Source organism: Kogia breviceps, chromosome 7 (genome assembly GCF_026419965.1).
Source record: "Kogia breviceps isolate mKogBre1 chromosome 7, mKogBre1 haplotype 1, whole genome shotgun sequence".
Lineage (NCBI taxonomy): Eukaryota > Metazoa > Chordata > Mammalia > Artiodactyla > Physeteridae > Kogia > Kogia breviceps.
In genome coordinates, this window is record NC_081316.1 from 48138766 (window position 1) to 48157125 (window position 18360).

The 18360-nt window shown below is 46.2% G+C and overlaps 1 protein-coding gene across 4 annotated transcripts in view; it reads right to left on the bottom strand.

The window, feature by feature from the left end:
- Positions 1 to 18360, bottom strand: part of PANX1 (pannexin 1) — a 49821-nt gene that overhangs the window by 13124 nt on the left and 18337 nt on the right. For 2 of the 4 annotated variants that reach the window (XM_059069013.2, XM_067038276.1), the window contains one exon: positions 7944 to 8083. In XM_059069013.2, coding sequence (XP_058924996.1) covers positions 7944 to 8083 — 140 coding nt within the window. Of the gene's footprint in view, positions 1 to 7943; positions 8084 to 8843; positions 8937 to 18360 lie in introns of those variants that run through there. The other 2 variants (XM_067038277.1, XM_067038278.1) reach the window with 2 other exon arrangements.

Sequence of the window (18360 nt, forward strand, 5' to 3'; positions counted from 1 at the left end):
CAACTCTGCTTATAGATGGTCAAAGCCAAATACATGGCTGGGATCATCCAAAGAGAACACAGAGAAGAAGCCAAGAGAACCAGGGAGGACATGAGACCCTAATATTTAAGGGTCAGTTAGCAGGAAGCAGGTAAACCAAGAACAAATTCCATAGGGGAAGCGATATATAAGGATTCGTGAAAGACGTGGGTTCTTGAATGCATGTTGTTTGGATAGTGATGCATTTAAAGGTAACCTCAATTATGGGAAGTCCAATGAGTGAAGAGCTCCCCAGAAAGGCTGATGCATTCCATGGGCAGTTTACAGAGGAGAGAGAATTGAGGGGGTATGTCATTCTATTCTGCACTCAAGGGAAGACACCCAAGGCAGAAGGCTTCGTGCTGGGTGACATTCTGGGAGGGACCTAACAGGAGGAGAGACCTGTAAAAGAGAAGATGGCAAGCAGAGCACTTGTGTGTGAAAGAAGAAAAGACTCCTGTCATAGAATTAGAACCAAGTTACAAGGAAGCAAGGAAAAACCTTCCTAAAGATCTGTACGAACATGATATGGACTATCCTATGAGGCAGGGAGTTCTCTTTCACTGGATCACCTGGGAGGGCTTCAGAGCTCTAGATCAGGGACGAGCAAACCTTATCCCGCAAAGGGCCAGACGGGAAATGCCTGTGATTCATAGGGCCTCTGTCACAACTAGGCAACTCTGTCATAGTATAAAAGCAGACACGGGTAACGTGTAAATGAATGGGCATGGCTGTATTCCAATAAAACTATCCGCAGAAATGGGTGATGGGCTGGATTTGACTGGAGCAGGTATGTCAGTTTGCCAGCCCCTGCCCTGGATCTTTGCTTTGCAAAGAGTGGTCCACAGACAAGCACCCTCGGTATCACCTGGGAGCTTGTTAGAAATGCAGAATGCAGGCCCCCATCAGACCTGCTGAATCTGAGTCTATATTTCAATAAGATCTCCAGGTGATCTGCGTGCACACAGAGTTTGGGAAACACTGGTTTAGATGAGTGGTGTCTACACTGGAACCCAAGCTGGCCCAGCAGAAGACTCTCTTAAAAAGTAGATTAAAAACCACATTCCTGGGCTTCCCTGTTGGCGCAGTGTTTGAGAGTCTGCCTGCCAATGCAGGGGACACGGGTTCGTGTCCCGGTCGGGGAAGATCTCACGTGCCGCGGATCGGCTGGGCCCGTGAGCCATGGCCACTGAGCCTGCGTGTCTGGACCCTGTGCTCCGCAACAGGAGAGGCCACAGCAGTGAGAGGCCCGCGTACCGCCAAAAATCCCCCCAAAAACCCCAAAAAACAAACACAACACATTCCTGGCCTTTACCCCACAGGTTCCAACTTGCGTTCTGGATGGGGCCTAGGACCCTGTGTTTTCACACAGAAAATGCTAAGGTTTGAAAAACTCTGGTCTGGAAGCTTCAGAGAACCCCTGCAACTAAGTTTCTGTGAATCCACTTAAAGGAAATATAGCAAGATTTGACAACTCTGTTAATTTTATTTTCTTGTTGTTTTTTGTTTTTCAGTCAAAAACTGGCTTTTCTGTTTCAGAAAGAAATCTTGCCTAACAGTTGCCTACTTTATGAACTTGAACAGAGACCAGAACACTCAAAAACGGCCAGCTGTCAAACAGTCCTAGAGTGCCACCTGCTGGCGCCTTGAATGCACCCATATTTCCACCAGAGACGACTCCTCAGAGATACTAGATGCTACTATAAATAAAGGTTGTGGGAGAGAAAAGGAGGAGAAACAGGGCAGGAGAAATGAAGAAGTAGGTGGGGAGGGATAACAGCATGAATTATACCACTGCCATAAACTACACCAATACATACTTCAATATTACACTGAGTCTAACTTCTTTGGTGGGGGTGGAATTTGGGTCTCCTGGTTTTAACTCTGGCATCAGAAGTGCATTGAGAGGGCTTCCCTGGTGGCGCAGTGGTTGAGAATCTGCCTGCCAATGCAGGGGACACAGGTTAGAGTCCTGGTCTGGGAAGATCCCACATGCCGCGGAGGGACTGGGCCCGTGAGCCACAATTACTGAGCCTGCGCGTCTGGAGCCTGTGCTCCGCAACAAGAGAGGCCACGATAGTGAGAGGCCCGCGCACCGCAATGAAGAGTGGACCCCGCTTGCCACAATTAGAGAAAGTCCTCGCACAGAAACGAAGACCCAACACAGTCATAAATAAATAAATAATTAAAAAAAAAAAAAAAAAGAGACGTGTTCACATAAACCCTGTGCCTCTAACCCCCTCATTGTGAGCACCAGTCAGAATGCTCCTAGAGACCTAAGTCTGGTTCTGGATAAGGACCTGCAAGCTACCTCATTCCTCTCCTCCCTTCCATATGTGTGTTCTGATCACCCACTGCGGACTGTGCGTTGTTCTCGGGGTACAGTGATGAACAAGACATGTCATGGTCTCCGCCTGCATGGAACTTAGAGTCTTGGAAATAAAGAATCAATTAAGGGGAATTAAAGCAAGTAATGACCATATCCCAGGGTGATTCCAGGAAAAGTACAGGCTGCTCTGGGAATACACAACCAAGCAACACAGACCACGGTGGAGTGCAGCTGATATTCTGCTTGGCCAGTGGCCCATTTCTAGGATCTGAATGTCTGAGGCAGGGCATGTAGTCTACTGTCCACACAGCAGGCCCACAGTTTTATTCCTGGAAGCTTCACATTGACCCACCCGGCCCTTGAAGCAGTCTGAACTGGCAACAACCCTCAGTCTAGAGGTTTAGAGGAAGCTTCTAGGTGGAAATGATATTTAAGCTGAGACTGGGAAAATGTATTAGGAGTTCACCGGATTTGGAAGTGAGGCTGCGGGGGTTCACAAGGGCCAGAGGGAGACTGAACCTTGTTAGCCAAAATAGTTTTGTTTTGTTTAAAGAAATAAAGAGGGCTTCCCTGGTGGCGCAGTGGTTGAGAATCCGCCTGCCAATGCGGGGACACGGGTTCGTGCCCCGGTCCAGGAAGATCCCACATGCCGTGGAGAGGCTGTGCCCGTGAGCCATGGCCGCTGAGCCTGCGTGTCCGGAGCCTGTGCTCCGCAAAGGGAGAGGCCACAACGGTGTGAGGCCCGCGTACCGCAAAAAAAAATAAAAATAAAAATAAAAAATAAAGAAATAAAGACATTTCATAGGGACACTGGAGGGTTTTGTTTAGGGAAATGACAGTCAGGCAAAAATGAACACCTGTGATTATATGGAAAGGGGTAGGAGGAGAGTAGGAATGACAGCAGCAAGACCGACAAGAGGACGGCCGGCTGCCCTAAGGGCTGGGTAGAAGGATGAAGAGTTTAAGAGCTCCTTATGAAAACAGACCCAGTGGGGCTCAGTGACTCCACAGGATGTCGGGATGGAGAAAGAGTCAAAATGGCCCTCAGACTTCTGGCTGATGTAACAGGGTAGTTTGGTGGTGTCATTAACTGAGCTAGAGGTCACAGTGGGGACAGGCAGGAAACAGAAGTTCAGCTCTGAACAAGCTGTGCTGGAGGCACGTGCCAGACCTTCAAGTGTTCAAGTTCAGGGTTCAGCTGGGTGTGTGGATCCGGAGCTCAAGAGAGAAGGCTGGGTTGGATACAAAGACCTGGCTGTGAACAGCCCATGGAAAGAAACTGAAACCAGGGATATGAAATGGTCCAGGGAAGGGGTGCAGAGGAGGTGGCCTAGGACAGAACTCCAACTTCTCAGAGACGGACAAAGGGAGACTCTAACCGGAGAGTCAAGAGAGCATCTGCAGGAGGGCGTGGTCCACTGGACTGGACGTCAGAGAGAAGCCAAGTAGCATAAGCCCTAGCGAGTGAGAATTAACTTAGCAACAGGGAGGTTGTAGGTGACCTGGGCAAGACCAGTTTGGTGGAGACGGACATGCTAAAATGTCAGTGAGAAGAGAGCCTGCGAGAAGGGACGGGTTGAGGATGCAGAGGAGAAAGATGGGGAGGAGGTGTTCCTGCAGCCAGGGAGGGGGATCCAGAGCACAGTGGGTCACACAGGAGAGCAGCTTCGTTCGGGAGAAGGGGCCTCATCCATTCACCAAAAGGACACAGAAGGCTGCTGCTGCGTGGAGACATCGGGGACGTGTGATGGCAGGGAGCTGAGGGTGTTCTCGTGTCCGAGCTTCCGTCTGCTCTGAAGGGGGTGGGGGAGGGCCTAGGAGGGCAGGAGGTGGCGGTAGGGAGTGGGATGTCCTAACGTAGCTCTGTGTGTGAGGCACACAGAGCGAGGCATCCACCAGAACTGTGACAAGTGGAAAGGAGGTGAAAGTCTTTGGAGACAGAGAATGGTGCATCTGATGTGTATCTGGGAGGACACAGAAGGCACCCTAGGATAAAGAACTCTCACCAAAGTCCTGAATGAATGAAGGGGTGGGAATGATGTAGCTCGGTGTCGAGAACGAAGAACTAATCTAAGGAGGAGGGTTTTTACATGATGGAAGCACAGACAGAGTGAGGAGTAAAGAAATGGGAAGACAACACACATCTTCACGTCCACCCTGAATTAAGGACCTCCTGGGTCAACAGTGGGCTCCCCCACTGGACAGCTCTTCTGCTGGAAAGACCCTCTTGGTGCCGAGCTAAAGTTCACCAACTGGTAACTTTCACTAACAGGTGAGAGTCTAGATTTCTGAAGCCACACAAATCAAACCTGCACCTTTTCACATGTGAAAAACACCTGAAATCTGACAGAGGCCATGTGCTCAGCCCATCTGCCCACGGGACTTTGGACAAGGCATCGCCTGCCATTGTCCTCCACATCCCCTCTGTGAAATGAGGAGCCTGGAGGAGACGGTCCCAGCCAGCTGAAGAGTCATGAGTCCATTGAGTGTGGAGAGGCCAAAAGAAAACCAACAGGAGAAGCTTTCTAAACTTGAAAAAGAATCCAACAACCCAACATTTGGGCATGTACTCTAAAGAATCAAAAGCATGGACTCGAACAGATATCTATACACCCATGTTCACAGCAGCATTATTCACAAAAGCCAAGAGGTGGAAGCAACTCAAGTATCCACTGATGGATGCATGGATAAACAAAATGTGGCATATACACACAATGGAATATTATTCAGCCTTTAAAAGGAAGAGGATTCCGATGCATGCTACAACACGGGTGAAACTTGAAAACATTATGCTAAGTGAAATAAGCCAGACACAAAAGAACAAACATGATTTGATTCCACTTACATGAAGTACCTAGAGTAGGCAGACTCAAAGAGACAGAGAGCAGAGTGGTGGCTGCCAGGGTTGGGGAAGGGGAGACAGGGAGTTAGTGTTTAATGAGTACAGAGTGTCAGTTTGGGAAGACAAGAAAGTTCAGATGGATGGTGATGATGGCTGCACAACAATGTGAATGTACTTAATGCCACTGAACTGCACACCTAAAAATGGCTAAAACGGTGAATCTTACGATGTATATACTTTCTCACATACACACACCACTTGAAAAGGCATCAGTGTGAAAATAAGGCAGCTGTGATTACAGAAACTGGCCTGGCTAAGAAAGTCACACTTATCCAGGTAAGATGCTCCTATCTTATCTGGATCTCCTGTGGGTCTGTTTCTAGTTCTGGGTTTTCTCTCGTACTCTGGTTATTTTTGATTGAGTGCTGAACATCACATGTGAAAAACCGGAGTGAGAATCTGAGGCTCTGGCTGAAGTTACTTCCTCCAGGGAGGACTGGCTTGTTTTTGCTTCTGGCTGGCAGGTGGACTAGAGACACTGACAATCCCAAATCTTATTCATTCAGTCGATACTGAAATGCTCTGAACCAAGACTCCAGACCCTATGAGGGCTGGCTGAACTCTGGATCACCCCTCACTCATCAGCGATGGCCTTTCAAGCCTACGGTGTTGACCAGGGTCCTTCCAACTTGGGCTATTCAATTTTTGTCTCCAGCCCTGTGAATCTGGCAAGAACTCTGCTCAGATCCTCAGCCAAACTTCCACCAAAACAAGCTAGACTACCATCATCAGAAAGAGAGCTCCTTCATCTTTCACTAACATCGAAAACTTAAGGCTTGACTACCACGCTCTACAAGACTTCTCCTCCTATCCTGCAGGGACAGTGGGAGCCCAGAGACCTGATTCTCATCTTACAGCCAGCAACTAGTCCTGTGACTCCTGGGCGTGACCTCTCAAGGTGCCCTTATCCTCACATGTAAAATGCATTTGGATCACAGTCTTTGAATTTCTTCCTGCTCTAAAGGTTTTTACAGTCTCGAACGTCCCTGCCAACTCTTACCTTGGACAAACCCAGAATATACATTCTTCTTCTGTGGATCCATCAATCTCCAGCCCAGCCACTGATTACAACTTTCCATTCTCAGAAGACCATTAAAACAAACAGATTTAAACTACAACAGCATGCATTTAGATTTGCAAACAAAGATGTTCAGTTTCTAGAACTGTGCCCATTCATACGGAAGATCCTTATTACTCGCTGCCTGGGCTACTACATCATGCAAAGTTGATGAGGACCCAACTGATGCTAAGGCTGAAAGTCAAAGAGAAAAGCCCAACCCCAAGGAAGAAAGGAGTCAGTGTAGGGCATCATTGTGCCAAATGGCACACAATACATAAACATGAGGGAAATATGCCTGAGTTACAGCAAAGGACTTAAACTGTTCTTTTTAAAAAAGAAGTATGCTGACTGTGTGTTCAGCAACAGGTCAAGGCAAGAGAGGATCAAACAAACGTCAGCCTTTGGCTTTTTAGAAGATAACATACCGGGACTTCCTGGGTGGTATAGTGGTTAAGAATCCACCTGCCCATGCAGGGGACACGGGTTTGAGCCCTGGTCTGGGAAGATCCCGCATGCCGCGGAGCAACTAAGCCCACGTGCCACAACTACTGAGCCCATGTGCCACATCTACTAAAGCCCACATGCCTAGAGCCCATGCTCTGCAACAAGAGAAGCCACTGCAATGAAAAGCCCGCGTGCCGCAACAAAGAATAGCCCCCTCTCACCACAACTAGAGAAAGCCTGCACACAGCAACGAAGACCCAACGCACCCAAAAGTAAAAAAATAAAATAAAATTTAAAAGGAAAAAAAAAGCTAACATACCATGCTTTCCTTGGTGGATGCTGAAGACGCACAAACATTCTATTCATTTTCACGATGAACAAAAGAACCAGTGGCTGAAAGTAATGACAGGCTGAAACAAAGTCTTACTTTCCCAAGTATGGAGAAGACCCAATGGAGCTGCTTCATTACGCAGAGAACGTCCTCCTGCACAAAGCTGCCAACTCTGGCCCAGGCTCCACACTGCCCAGCCTTCGTGAGCCCTGCCTCCACACTCCCCCGACCACGGAGCTCCTGACCTGCTCCTCTTCTCTGCAGGACATTGGTGTCTCCCAGGTAGCATCTCCCCTTCCTTGCAGCATGTGGACCCAACAGAAAGCAAAGGCATGTATTCCAAAAGCTGTGCTGCAATCAATAGCCCCAGATGGAGTCATCCCTGGGCTTCTTGATGCTGCAGCAACACATGCGCTGGAAGCTACTGACCTCTATGTTGGTCCTTACTTTTTCCAAGAGACCTTGTGTGTGGTGGAATAGGAGCTGGCCAAAGCTCTGAGTCTCAACTCTGCTGTTCTCTAACAAAGCTCACTGAGACATAAAAAATGTACTGAGAGCCTCGTATGGTTCAGACACCGCTGGGCGTCAAGGGTAGAAAGGCCACCGAGACACAGGAGGTGCCGGCCACAATGGAGCTAAAATCAAGGAGCGCCTCAGTTTCCCATCTGCTCAAGGAAGGTGCTGGAGCAAGTAATCTCTGAGGTTCCTTCTGATTTTAATGTGCTCCAGTTTTACGATCTGAGTTACAGCCCTGGTCGGCCACATGCATCCATGTGGCTTTGGACTGGTGCAGCCTCTCTGGGCCTCAGTTCCCACATCTATAAAGCAAACAGGTGAGATCTACAATGTCCCCAGTTACCTTATGCAGACACAGTGGAAGGTTTCCAGAGTCACCCTGCAAGGAGTCCTTCTGCTGGACGGCTGCCCAACAATAAGAATCCACGAAGGAGGCCTGACGCCACGAGAAAGAACTGGGGGAGAAGCAGCTTATTTGGGTACCTAAGAAGCAAGAACAGATTGTTCCAAGTAAATGAAAGGGCAGGTGTCTGGACCCTTCCCGCCCCACCCATAATCCCTCCCTCCCTGCCTCAGACTTTCAGGTGTCTGCTAAGTCACCAAACACCACTACAGGAGCGAAGCCAGCACCAAAACCAAACCCCCAAGTCTGTAGTAAAGCTGAATATTTGCGAGCTTTCTGGCCAGCCCTGGTCATGACAGCAGCTTGGGCTCAGGTGGGGAAAAACCCTTGAAAGAAGTGAAACCATCATAAAGCAAAAGTGAGCAGGAAAGGAACCAGAGCCAAACATGTGCAAAGGAAACGCGCTGAGTTGGTTTAATTTGGGGTGAGGATTGAGAGAAAGGAGAGGGTTATCGGGTGGGGAGTAGGAAGAGTCAATACAGAAAACTGAACCAGAAAAGGAGTCCTTTGTAGAGCAAAGAAACCAAGAACATTCAGCCTGAGGAAGAGAAGGCTGATGGGACATTTAGTAATACATCACTGGATGGCAAATCGACCGTTTTCCAACTCCTCTAAGAAAAAAGAAGGCACAGGCCAAAACTGCAGCCCAAGTGGTTTCCATTCAGAAGGCAGATGCTCCAAACTGCAAACCTACAGGCAGGGAGATGGGCGCAGGATGGGAAACCAAGAGAGCTGGGTCCCACTCGAGGCTCTGCCGTTAACTTGCTCTTCTGGGAAGGAGCTCTGGACCTCGGTTTTCCCCTCTGCAAACTGAGAACTACATCGCTCCACAAACGCTACCGTTACTACCTGGAAGATTCTTCATGCTCCTGAGTGCCTCCTGACTCACGTGGGCCACCGTGGAAAACAGGCCCGTAGGACTTTCGGGGTGCAGGGCTGTAGCTGTGTCTCCCCTCCTTGCCAGCAGGCAGAGGGCCTGGTGCTGAGCCTCTCCTGGCTGCCCTGATCCCAGGCCCACTCCCCTGTCCCATCAAGCAGGTACAGGAACACGTGTCCCTTCCAGGCACAGGGACCAGCTGCTGGGGGACAGCTGACACACTCTCTTCCACAGCCTGCACAGCGGGAGAGTGCCAAGTGCCTGGGCTCTGATGTTAGCTGTATCTAAACCTAACTCTGACCCTCACAGCCGGGTGACCTCAGGTCACTTACTTACAAAGCCAGGGATCTCCAAATGGGGATGACGTTAATGTCTAGATTCTGAGTAGTGTACCTGGTTCCCGGCAGTTGCACCCTGCACATCCTTCTGTACCAAGTGGCTAGCAGATTCTGTTACAGCTTTAAAGATGGGGGAGGGGGTGCCCACCATTCTCCCTCCCCACCCTGCAGAGAGGACAGGACAGTAGGAAGACACTGAGCTGGACTTCCCTGGTCCCTTTATGAGGGACATAAAGAGCCTCAAAGGGTCGCCCTCCTCTGGTGAGGAGTCGGCCTTTATACTTGTGACGGGAGAGGGTAGTGATGGGTATATTGTCTGGAGAGTAGATTCTTGTGGTGAAGGGGGTGCAACAGGCCAGGCTCTGAGTATCTCATCTTCTTCATCAGGTGCCTTTATGCCCACAGACGTCAAGAAGGGACTTCTCAGAGCCCTTGGAGATGACTCTGAAAAGTCACACACTTTCTGAAAGCATCCTCTAATAGGGTAACTTCTTGCCAACCAGGAATGGTTTAAATATGAGTTGGGGGTGGGAAAGACATTTTAAGGTCCCTTCCAACTCTTATCCCATTAAACTTGAGTTCTTACATTTTATAAAAAAAAAAAATAGAGCAATCAGGATAGCACAGGACCCCGGGGCTAGCCTCACTCTACTCTTGCATCAGTATTCCTCTGTCAAATGCTTCTAATGAGGTCCAGACACCAAGGCTTACTGGGCATAAACAGCAGATACTGTAAGAAGGACAGACAGGCCCTAGGTTATAGATGGATAGTTTCTGGCAAGTTGCTTGCTTAGCAGCATTTGTCCAAACACATTCTTCTGAAAATGGACAATGCTGTTAGGATTTCATGGAAACCCGTCTAGCCTGTAGTCCTCATGCATGTAGCCAGCAACTAGTAACCTTCTTTCCATAGGAAAAGTGCTTCAAGTTGTCCTGGGACGTCAGGGGCCTCCCCCAAGGAAGTGATGGAAACTGCTGGAGCATAAATAACTCAACTTTTTCACACCAAAGCTTTTGCAAACGAAGAAGAAAGGAAATTGAGGTTGAGCACACATTGAGCTCCTAAGTAAATATTCTTCATCTAGAAGATCAGAAGAAAAGACAACCAATATTCACAGGACACCACGCCACCTTTAAATCATTACCTTACCTCATTTAAACCTCACAACCAAATCGAAGGAGGGGAAAAGACAGATAGATAGGTCTTATCTTCATTTTACCCTGGAGGAAACCGAAGCTCACAGTAATTCAGCAACCCCTCACCCAAGGAAGTCAGTGGTAGCATCAGAATTTGAATCTGTGTCTAACTCTCAGTCTCTTAAAATGCTCCTCTCTGGACCAGTCACTCCAACGAGGCCGAGCTGGAGGAGGTCCTGGGAGCCAGCACTCTGGTGGAGCAGGGTGGTTTGATCACTCGGTTACTCCAACTAACCAGCATGGTCAGAGCTTCCTAGCAAGGGTCAAGGTCAAATCTGAGAAAAGGAGCAGATCAGGCCGTGGGTATTGGATATTCCCAGGCCAGAAACGGGAAACAAAGGAAGTCAAGAGCCAGGCAGGGGCAGGAGCCAAATTGGGAGTCAAGGGCAGGAGTAAAGGGAGGGACCTGCAGGAGGTCCAAGCAGGAGGGTGCAGGGACCTGCCCGAGCTAGGCTGTGCGGCCCTACACCTTCAACCAGGGCCTGACAGCCTAGCCTGGCCTAAAAGCACCCATGTCAGGAGGCTCAGCTGCAGCCATGCGGCTAGGATGCTCGGGACCTGGACCATCGTGATTCATCTCCAAATGTTAACTCCACATCCTTTATCTCATTTACTCTTCAAAATGATATTGGGGGGTGATGATTTTGTAATGGATAAAAATGTCGAAATCACTATGTTGTGCACCAGGAACTAACGCAGTGTTGTAGGTCAACTGTACTTCACAAACAAACTCATAGAAAAAGAGATCAGATTTGTGGTTGCTAGAGGTGGAAGATGGGGGGAGGGGGAACTGGATGAAGGCAGTCAAATGTACAGACTTCCAGTTGTAAGGCAAATAAGTGTTAGGGACGTAACGTGCAACATGACACATATAATGAACACTGCTGTACGTTCTTTATGAAAGTGGTTACGAGAGCAAATCCTAAGAGTCCTTATCACAAAGAAAAATTGTTTTTCCTTTTATTTTGTATCTATATGAGACAATGGGTGTTCACTAAACTTACTGTGGTAATCATTTCAGGAGGCCTGTAAGTCAAATCATTACCCTCTACACAAACTTATACAGTGCTGTCTGTTAATGATACCTCAATAAAACTGGAAGAAAAAACCAATAATACTGGGAGGTAAACAGGTGTTTTATATATTTTCCTAGTAGTCTTCCAGTAAGGAGAGCTTCCGGTCTCTTTCCTCCACCTTTTAAACTGTTGCCAGATCATTCACCCTCAAGCTCAGTTCTGATCTTGACACTCCCTTGGCTCAACATTTTTTCATTGGTTCCCCACCACCTAGAAGACAAATCCAAACTGATGCTCTAATCCAACCCAATTATTGCTGTGGCTTGCAGAGGCCCCATTTGCTCCTAAATCTGTGCCTTTCCTCACATCAAACCGCCTGCCCGGGGGGCCCTCTCTCCAATACCTGTTAAAGTCAATGCCCCTCCATGTGCACCTCCATGGCCCATCCTTCAAAGCCCAGCTCAGATATCACTTTCTGCATGAAACTGTCCCCACTCAACTCCCAGAGCCCTTTAAAGCCATCAGAGACAGATAATCACCTTCAACCATGTTGTACAGACATGCACGTCTTATCTCCTCTATTAATATCTCAACTCTTGACTAGCAGAGTGAACATACAGACACAGACACACACTCTCTCTCTCTCTTTCCCTCCCTCCATCCCTCCTTCCCTCCCTCTCAACTTCATAGAGCACCCTGTATCAAATAAATAACACCTGTCTGGGTGCTTTAAACGTTCTCAAGTACTATGATAAATAGTATCTCAACTAACAGTCAAGTCTCCCTGTCAGATACCACTATCCCAGCTGAGAAAACAGAGTCCCTAATCCGCAGTGATCCTCCAGTCTGGGTCCCATGCCCTTTCCACTCCGCTCTGCCACGTGTTGGCTGAATGAGGGCACTCTGATTTCCAGGGAGTAGCTTTAAGTGAGATCTGCACCTCCTTTCACAACTGTACAGAAACCGAGAAATAAGTTTTGGCTTTACACCAAGAACAATACCACCACTTCTGTCCAGCTGAGAGTGCAGACAGAGCTGTGGGCTTTCCATATGTGTCTGGCTGGATAGAACGAAAGATCACGGGCAGGAAACGTGTGCTCCGGGGGCTCTGTGGCAGCAGCTGCAACATCTGCTAACAAGTGACCCACGTCACAGACATCCCTCCATCCACCCTCCGGGCCTCGGTCTGGAGCCCAGGGCGTGGGTCACCCCTTCTCCTAAGTGTCAGCACAGCTAAAACCTGTTCCTGTACCGCAGACGCAGCTGGTGGCGAACCAGAGGGTAACACAGCCTGAGGGGAGACAGGAGGGGAGCCAGGGAGGTGGGCCAGCCCAGCAGCTTCTCCGTGGCACCAACACTAGCTGGTACAAGGCTCTCTGTTCCTGGTCCACCCCATCCACCCCAGCCTCATTTTGCTGTCCTTTTTTTGTTTTTAATTTTTATTGGAGTATAGTTGATTTATTTATTTTTTTTGTGGTACGCGGGCCTCTCACTGTTGTGGCCTCTCCCATTGCCGAGCGCAGCAGGCTCCGGACGCACAGGATCAGCGGCCATGGCTCACGGGCCCAGCCGCTCTGCGGCATGTGGGATCTTCCCAGACCGGGGCACGAACCCGTGTCCCCTGCATCGGCAGGCGGATTCTCAACCACTGCGCCACCAGGGAAGCCCAAGTTGATTTAAAATGTTGTGTTAGTTTCTGCTGTACAGCAAAGTGAATCAGTTACACATATACATATATCTACTCTTTTTTAGATTCTTTTCCCATATAGGTCATTACAGAGTATTGAGAAGAGATCCCCGTGCTACACAGTAGGTCCTTATTGGATATATATATTTTTTAAACATCTTTACTGGAGTATAACTGTTTTACAATGGTGTGTTAGTTTCTGCTTTACTACAAAGTGAATCAGTTATACATATACATATGTTCCCATATCTCTACCCTCTTGCATCTCCCTCCCTCCCCACTCTCCCTATCCCACCCCTCTAGGTGGTCACAAAGCACAGAGTGAACTCCCTGTGCTATGTGGCTGCTTCCCACTAGCTATCTAATTTACATTTGGTAGTGTGTATATGTCCATGCCATTCTCTCACTTCGTCACAGCTTACCCTTCCCCCTCCCCATATCCTCAAGTCCATGCTCTAGTAGGTCTGTGTTTTATTCCCGTCCTACCCCTAGTCTCTTCATGACATTTTCTTTTCTTAGATTCCATATATATGTGTTAGCATACGGTATTTGTTTTTCTCTTTCTGACTTACTTCACTCTGTATGACAGACTCCAGGTGTATCCACCTCATTACAAATAACTCAGTTTCATTTCTTTTTATGGCTGAGTAATATTCCATTGTATATATGTGCCACATCTTCTTTATCCATTCATCTGTTGATGGACACTTAGGTTGCTTCCATGTCCTAGCTATTGTAAACAGAGCTGCAATGAACATTTTGGTACATGACTCTTTGAATTATGGTTTTCTCAGGGTATATGCCCAGTAGTGGGATTGCTGGGTCATATGGTAGTTCTATTTGTAGTTTTTTAAGGAACCTCCATACTGTTCTCCATAGTGGCTGTATCAATTTACATTCCCACCAGCAGTGCAAGAGTGTTCCCTTTTCTCCACACCCTCTCCAGCATTTATTGTTTCTAGATTTTTTGATGATGGCCACTCTGACTGGTGTGGGATGATATCTCATTGTAGTTTTGATTTGCATTTCTCTAATGATTAATGATGCTGAGCATTCTTTCATGTGTTTGTTGGCAATCTGTATATCTTCTTTGGAGAAATGTCTATGTAAAAGTACGAAATTAGAACACTCCCTAACACCATATACAAAAATAAACTCAAAATGGGTTAAAGACCTACATGTAAGGCCAGACACTATCAAACTCTTAAAGGAAAACATAGGCAGAACACTTTATGACATAAATCACAGCAAGATCCTTTTTGACCCACCTCCTAGAGAAATGGAAATAAAAACAAAAATAAACAAATGGGACCTAATAACTTAAAAGCTTTTGCACAGCAAAGGATACCATAAACAAGACCAAAAGAATGGGAGAAAATAGTTGCAAATGAAGCAAATGACAAAGGATTAATCTCCAAAATTTATAAGCAACTCATGCAGCTCAATAACAAAAAAACAAATAGTTGCAAATGAAGCAAATGACAAAGGATTAATCTCCAAAATTTATAAGCAACTCATGCAGCTCAATAACAAAAAAACAAACAACCCAATCCAAAAATGGGCAGAAGACCTAAATAGACATTTCTCCAAAGAAGACATACAGATTGTCCCTCTTTTTTTTGATAAGCTTTCTTTTCATTCTTCTCATTATTATCACCCAGTTGGTTAGGAGGGCCCACATCTGAAGGGCTATGAGTTCTGAGCAAGCCCCCAGCATCTTCTGACAAACATATGCATCCTCCCTCCCCGGGTGCTGTGTGGGAATAAGTTATCTGCGTTACTTCTGCATTTAAATGTTACATGCAGCTGTGAGGGTAGCGCAGGAATCACGCTTCCTGAGAAGTTAACGCAACTCACCAGAATAGCAAGTTTAACAAAACACCAATAGAAAGATCTAGTTAACTGCCTGGGAGGACATTAGAGGAATTTTCAAACGGAAGAGATTCTAACCTGGTAACCAGCACAGTGAAGAGAGTGAATGGGGCAGCAGAATCAAGAAAAGGGAACCACCCCTTGCTGTGTACTCTGACCCCATTTTAAAAATGAGGAAAGTGAGCATCTCGTGACTAGTGGGTTACAGAAATGGGGTATCAACCCAGGTTTCCATCTTTACCTTCCAAACACGAGGAAGAGGAGGCAAGAAGCACAGGTTATTGAAGAAAGTTGGGTCAGAGAAGGTCTAAAGAGAAGGAGGGAGACAGGAAATTTTCTTTGAACAAAACAGTAAGTCCGGGCTCCCCTGGTGGCTCAGTGGTTGAGAGTCCGCCTGCCGATGCAGGGGTCGCGGGTTCGTGCCCGGGTCCAGGAAGATCCCACATGCCGTGGAGCGGCTGGGCCCGTGAGCCATGGCCGCTGAGCCTGCGCGTCTGGAGCCTGTGCTCCGCAATGGGAGAGGCCACAACAGTGAGAGGCCCGCGTACCGCAAAAAAAAAAAAAAAAAAAAAGAAACACAGTAAGTCCTGGGGGCTTGCTGTTTCTGGGAGGCAGAAAGGGAACAGAGCAGTCATTACTATCGACAGAATATTTTTAAAGTTTGCAAAACGTTTTTATTTTGCAAAACAAAAACTCAGTTCTATTTCACTTTAATGTAAATGATATACATACCATTCACACATATATATATATATATACACATACCCAAGGGATCCAGGTAGGTCATAATACAACCTACGAAGCACTGAATTTGAAAGTTCTTGCTATATTTTAAGGTTGCCAAAAAAATTGAAAACAACTGTTATTATAAACTCTCAAGTTCAATGGGAATAATCACATAGAAAGGGACCCTGACTGTGTGGTAGAGAAAGAGATGGGTAGTGGTCTGCGCTTAAAAATAAACATGAAATAGTAACAAGAACTCATAAGGATGAAACAGGCCTGAATCTGTCTCAAGCACCTTCGACACCAACATAAGACCAAATGAAGTCTGTCCCAAAGGATCCCTTCTTGCCATATACTCAGAGAGCCCAACCCTGATAAAATAGAGTAAAATTCCAAGAATCTCAGGACTACTTCTCTCTCAAAAAGAAACAAATTCCTCCCCTTTCACCTCTCCAGGCGACTTCAAACCAACCTCTAGCTTCAAACACAAGCAAATAAATAAAGTCCCAAATGGTCCATTCTTGCCTTCACTTTTGCTTTGTGGGAACTGACCCCAAGGTACAGGTGTTTTAAACCAGTGTGAAAATGTATAAGTACTCTCTGTAGCCCAAACTGAAAAAACTGAATTGGAATGATAGTTTTCTTTTCCTTTAAACCAAGTTGATTCATTCACCAGTTCTCTTTTTTCCCACAGCTAAGCCTGACTTTTAAAGACAACCCAACCACAGAGCTAATATCTGCTCCTTGATAAGATGGGCATAATCTAGTGTTATCTTCTAAATGAGTCCCAAGAAGTCCCCAGATACTTCACTACCCATCCCAAGCAATAAACTGTTTGGCATTTCTGCATTAATAGTTTTCTGCTTCTGGGTCTACCAAATTAGACAAAGGCCCATCAGTGCACAATGCTGCCACATATGGAGGGTAATAACAGCCCGGACCACACGGTCCAGGATCTGTGACTACAGGGCAGCAGCCAAGGGAACATACAGTCAAGGTGGCGAGCCTCCGATGGAAACTGCAGGGCTCCTTTAATTCAGTCAAGAATGATGGCGTAAACAATATAATATTACACAGCCTGCTAAGTGCAAAAGCAGAAGTGAAAAGGGAGCTAGACAGAGACCGCAGCTTGAAGGAACCATGAGGCCAGCACTATACCCAGAAGAACAGACTAGACAACTAAGCAGCAGTTTGAAATGTCGCTTTCCTGAGGCAGAGAATCGAGTCCCTTAGTACATCCAGACTGTCTAGACCACACAAAAGAAGAACTTATATTAATCCAATGTAAAACCTGACAACTGTCTGGTGAATAAAGTTTCAATGACCTGGGGTACCAGGGAAAAAAGATATGAGAACTTAATGTTCTAGTAAAGATGCAAAAAAAGTACTTTTTAAAAATGTTGATCATCTGAGATTAACTAGTTCAAACATACAGAAAATAATATAACAGATACCTAGGGGTTTAAAACAATATTGACATTTTTCTTTGTTTACCTCATCTCTTTTTAAAAATTAAACATTTTATTTTGAATTATTTTCAGACCTATAGAAAAGTTACAAGAATATTACGATATTCAGCTATAAAAAAGAAGGAAATCCTGAAATTTGTGTTACCACGGATGGACCTTGAGGGCATTATGTTTAGTGAAATAAATTAGACAGAGAAAGACAAATAGTTCTGATCTTATTTATATGTTTTATCTAATAGAACTGAACTGAGACAGAAAACAGATTGGTAGTCGACAGAGGCCAGGCGTGGTGGGGTGAGGGAAATGGGTAAAGGTGGTCAAAAGGTAAAAACTTCCAGTTATAAGATATATAAATTCTGGGATGTAACGTCAGCACAGTGCCTACAGCTAACCATACCGTATGGTATATTTGAAAGCTAAGCAAGTAGATCTTTAAAGTTCTCATCATAAGAAAAAAAATTATAACTATTTGAGGTGATATTAATGAAATTTACTGTGGTGATCATTTCACAATAGATACATATATCAATTCATTATGTTGCACACCTTAAACTTATGTAATGTTATGTGTCAATTACAGCTCAATAAAACTGGAAAAAAAATTGTAAACGTATAAAATACAGTATCACCATAAAAAATATTACAATGAAATACCACATTGTCAACATTCTGCCACACATCCTCCTTTTATATACAGGTATGTATCATATATACCTTTTTTCTGAACCACTTGCAGAGATTATGACCCTTTCCTCTCAAAGTGTGTATCTTCTAAAATAAGATATTCTTACATAACCCAGTTCAATTACCAAATTAAAAGCAACAACAAAAAAACGAAAACACTACTGCTATCTATACTCAGATTTCCCGAACTATCCTTTACGGCAATTTTTTTTTTTTCCTCTAATCAGGATCCAATCCCGTACCACACACAGTGCATTCAGATGTCATGTCTCTCTAGTCGCTTTATCCTGGGAGGGTTCCACAGCCCTTCTCTGTCATTCAAGACCCTAACGTGTGAAGAGCATTGGCCCTCTGTTTTGTGCGACACCCCTTCATTAGTGTTTGTTCATTGTTTCTCCATGCTCTGATCTAGGTTCTCCATTATTGGCAGGGATCCCAATAACGGAAGGGTTGTTGGTCATCCACAGGACACCCCTGGAGGCGCCTGACAA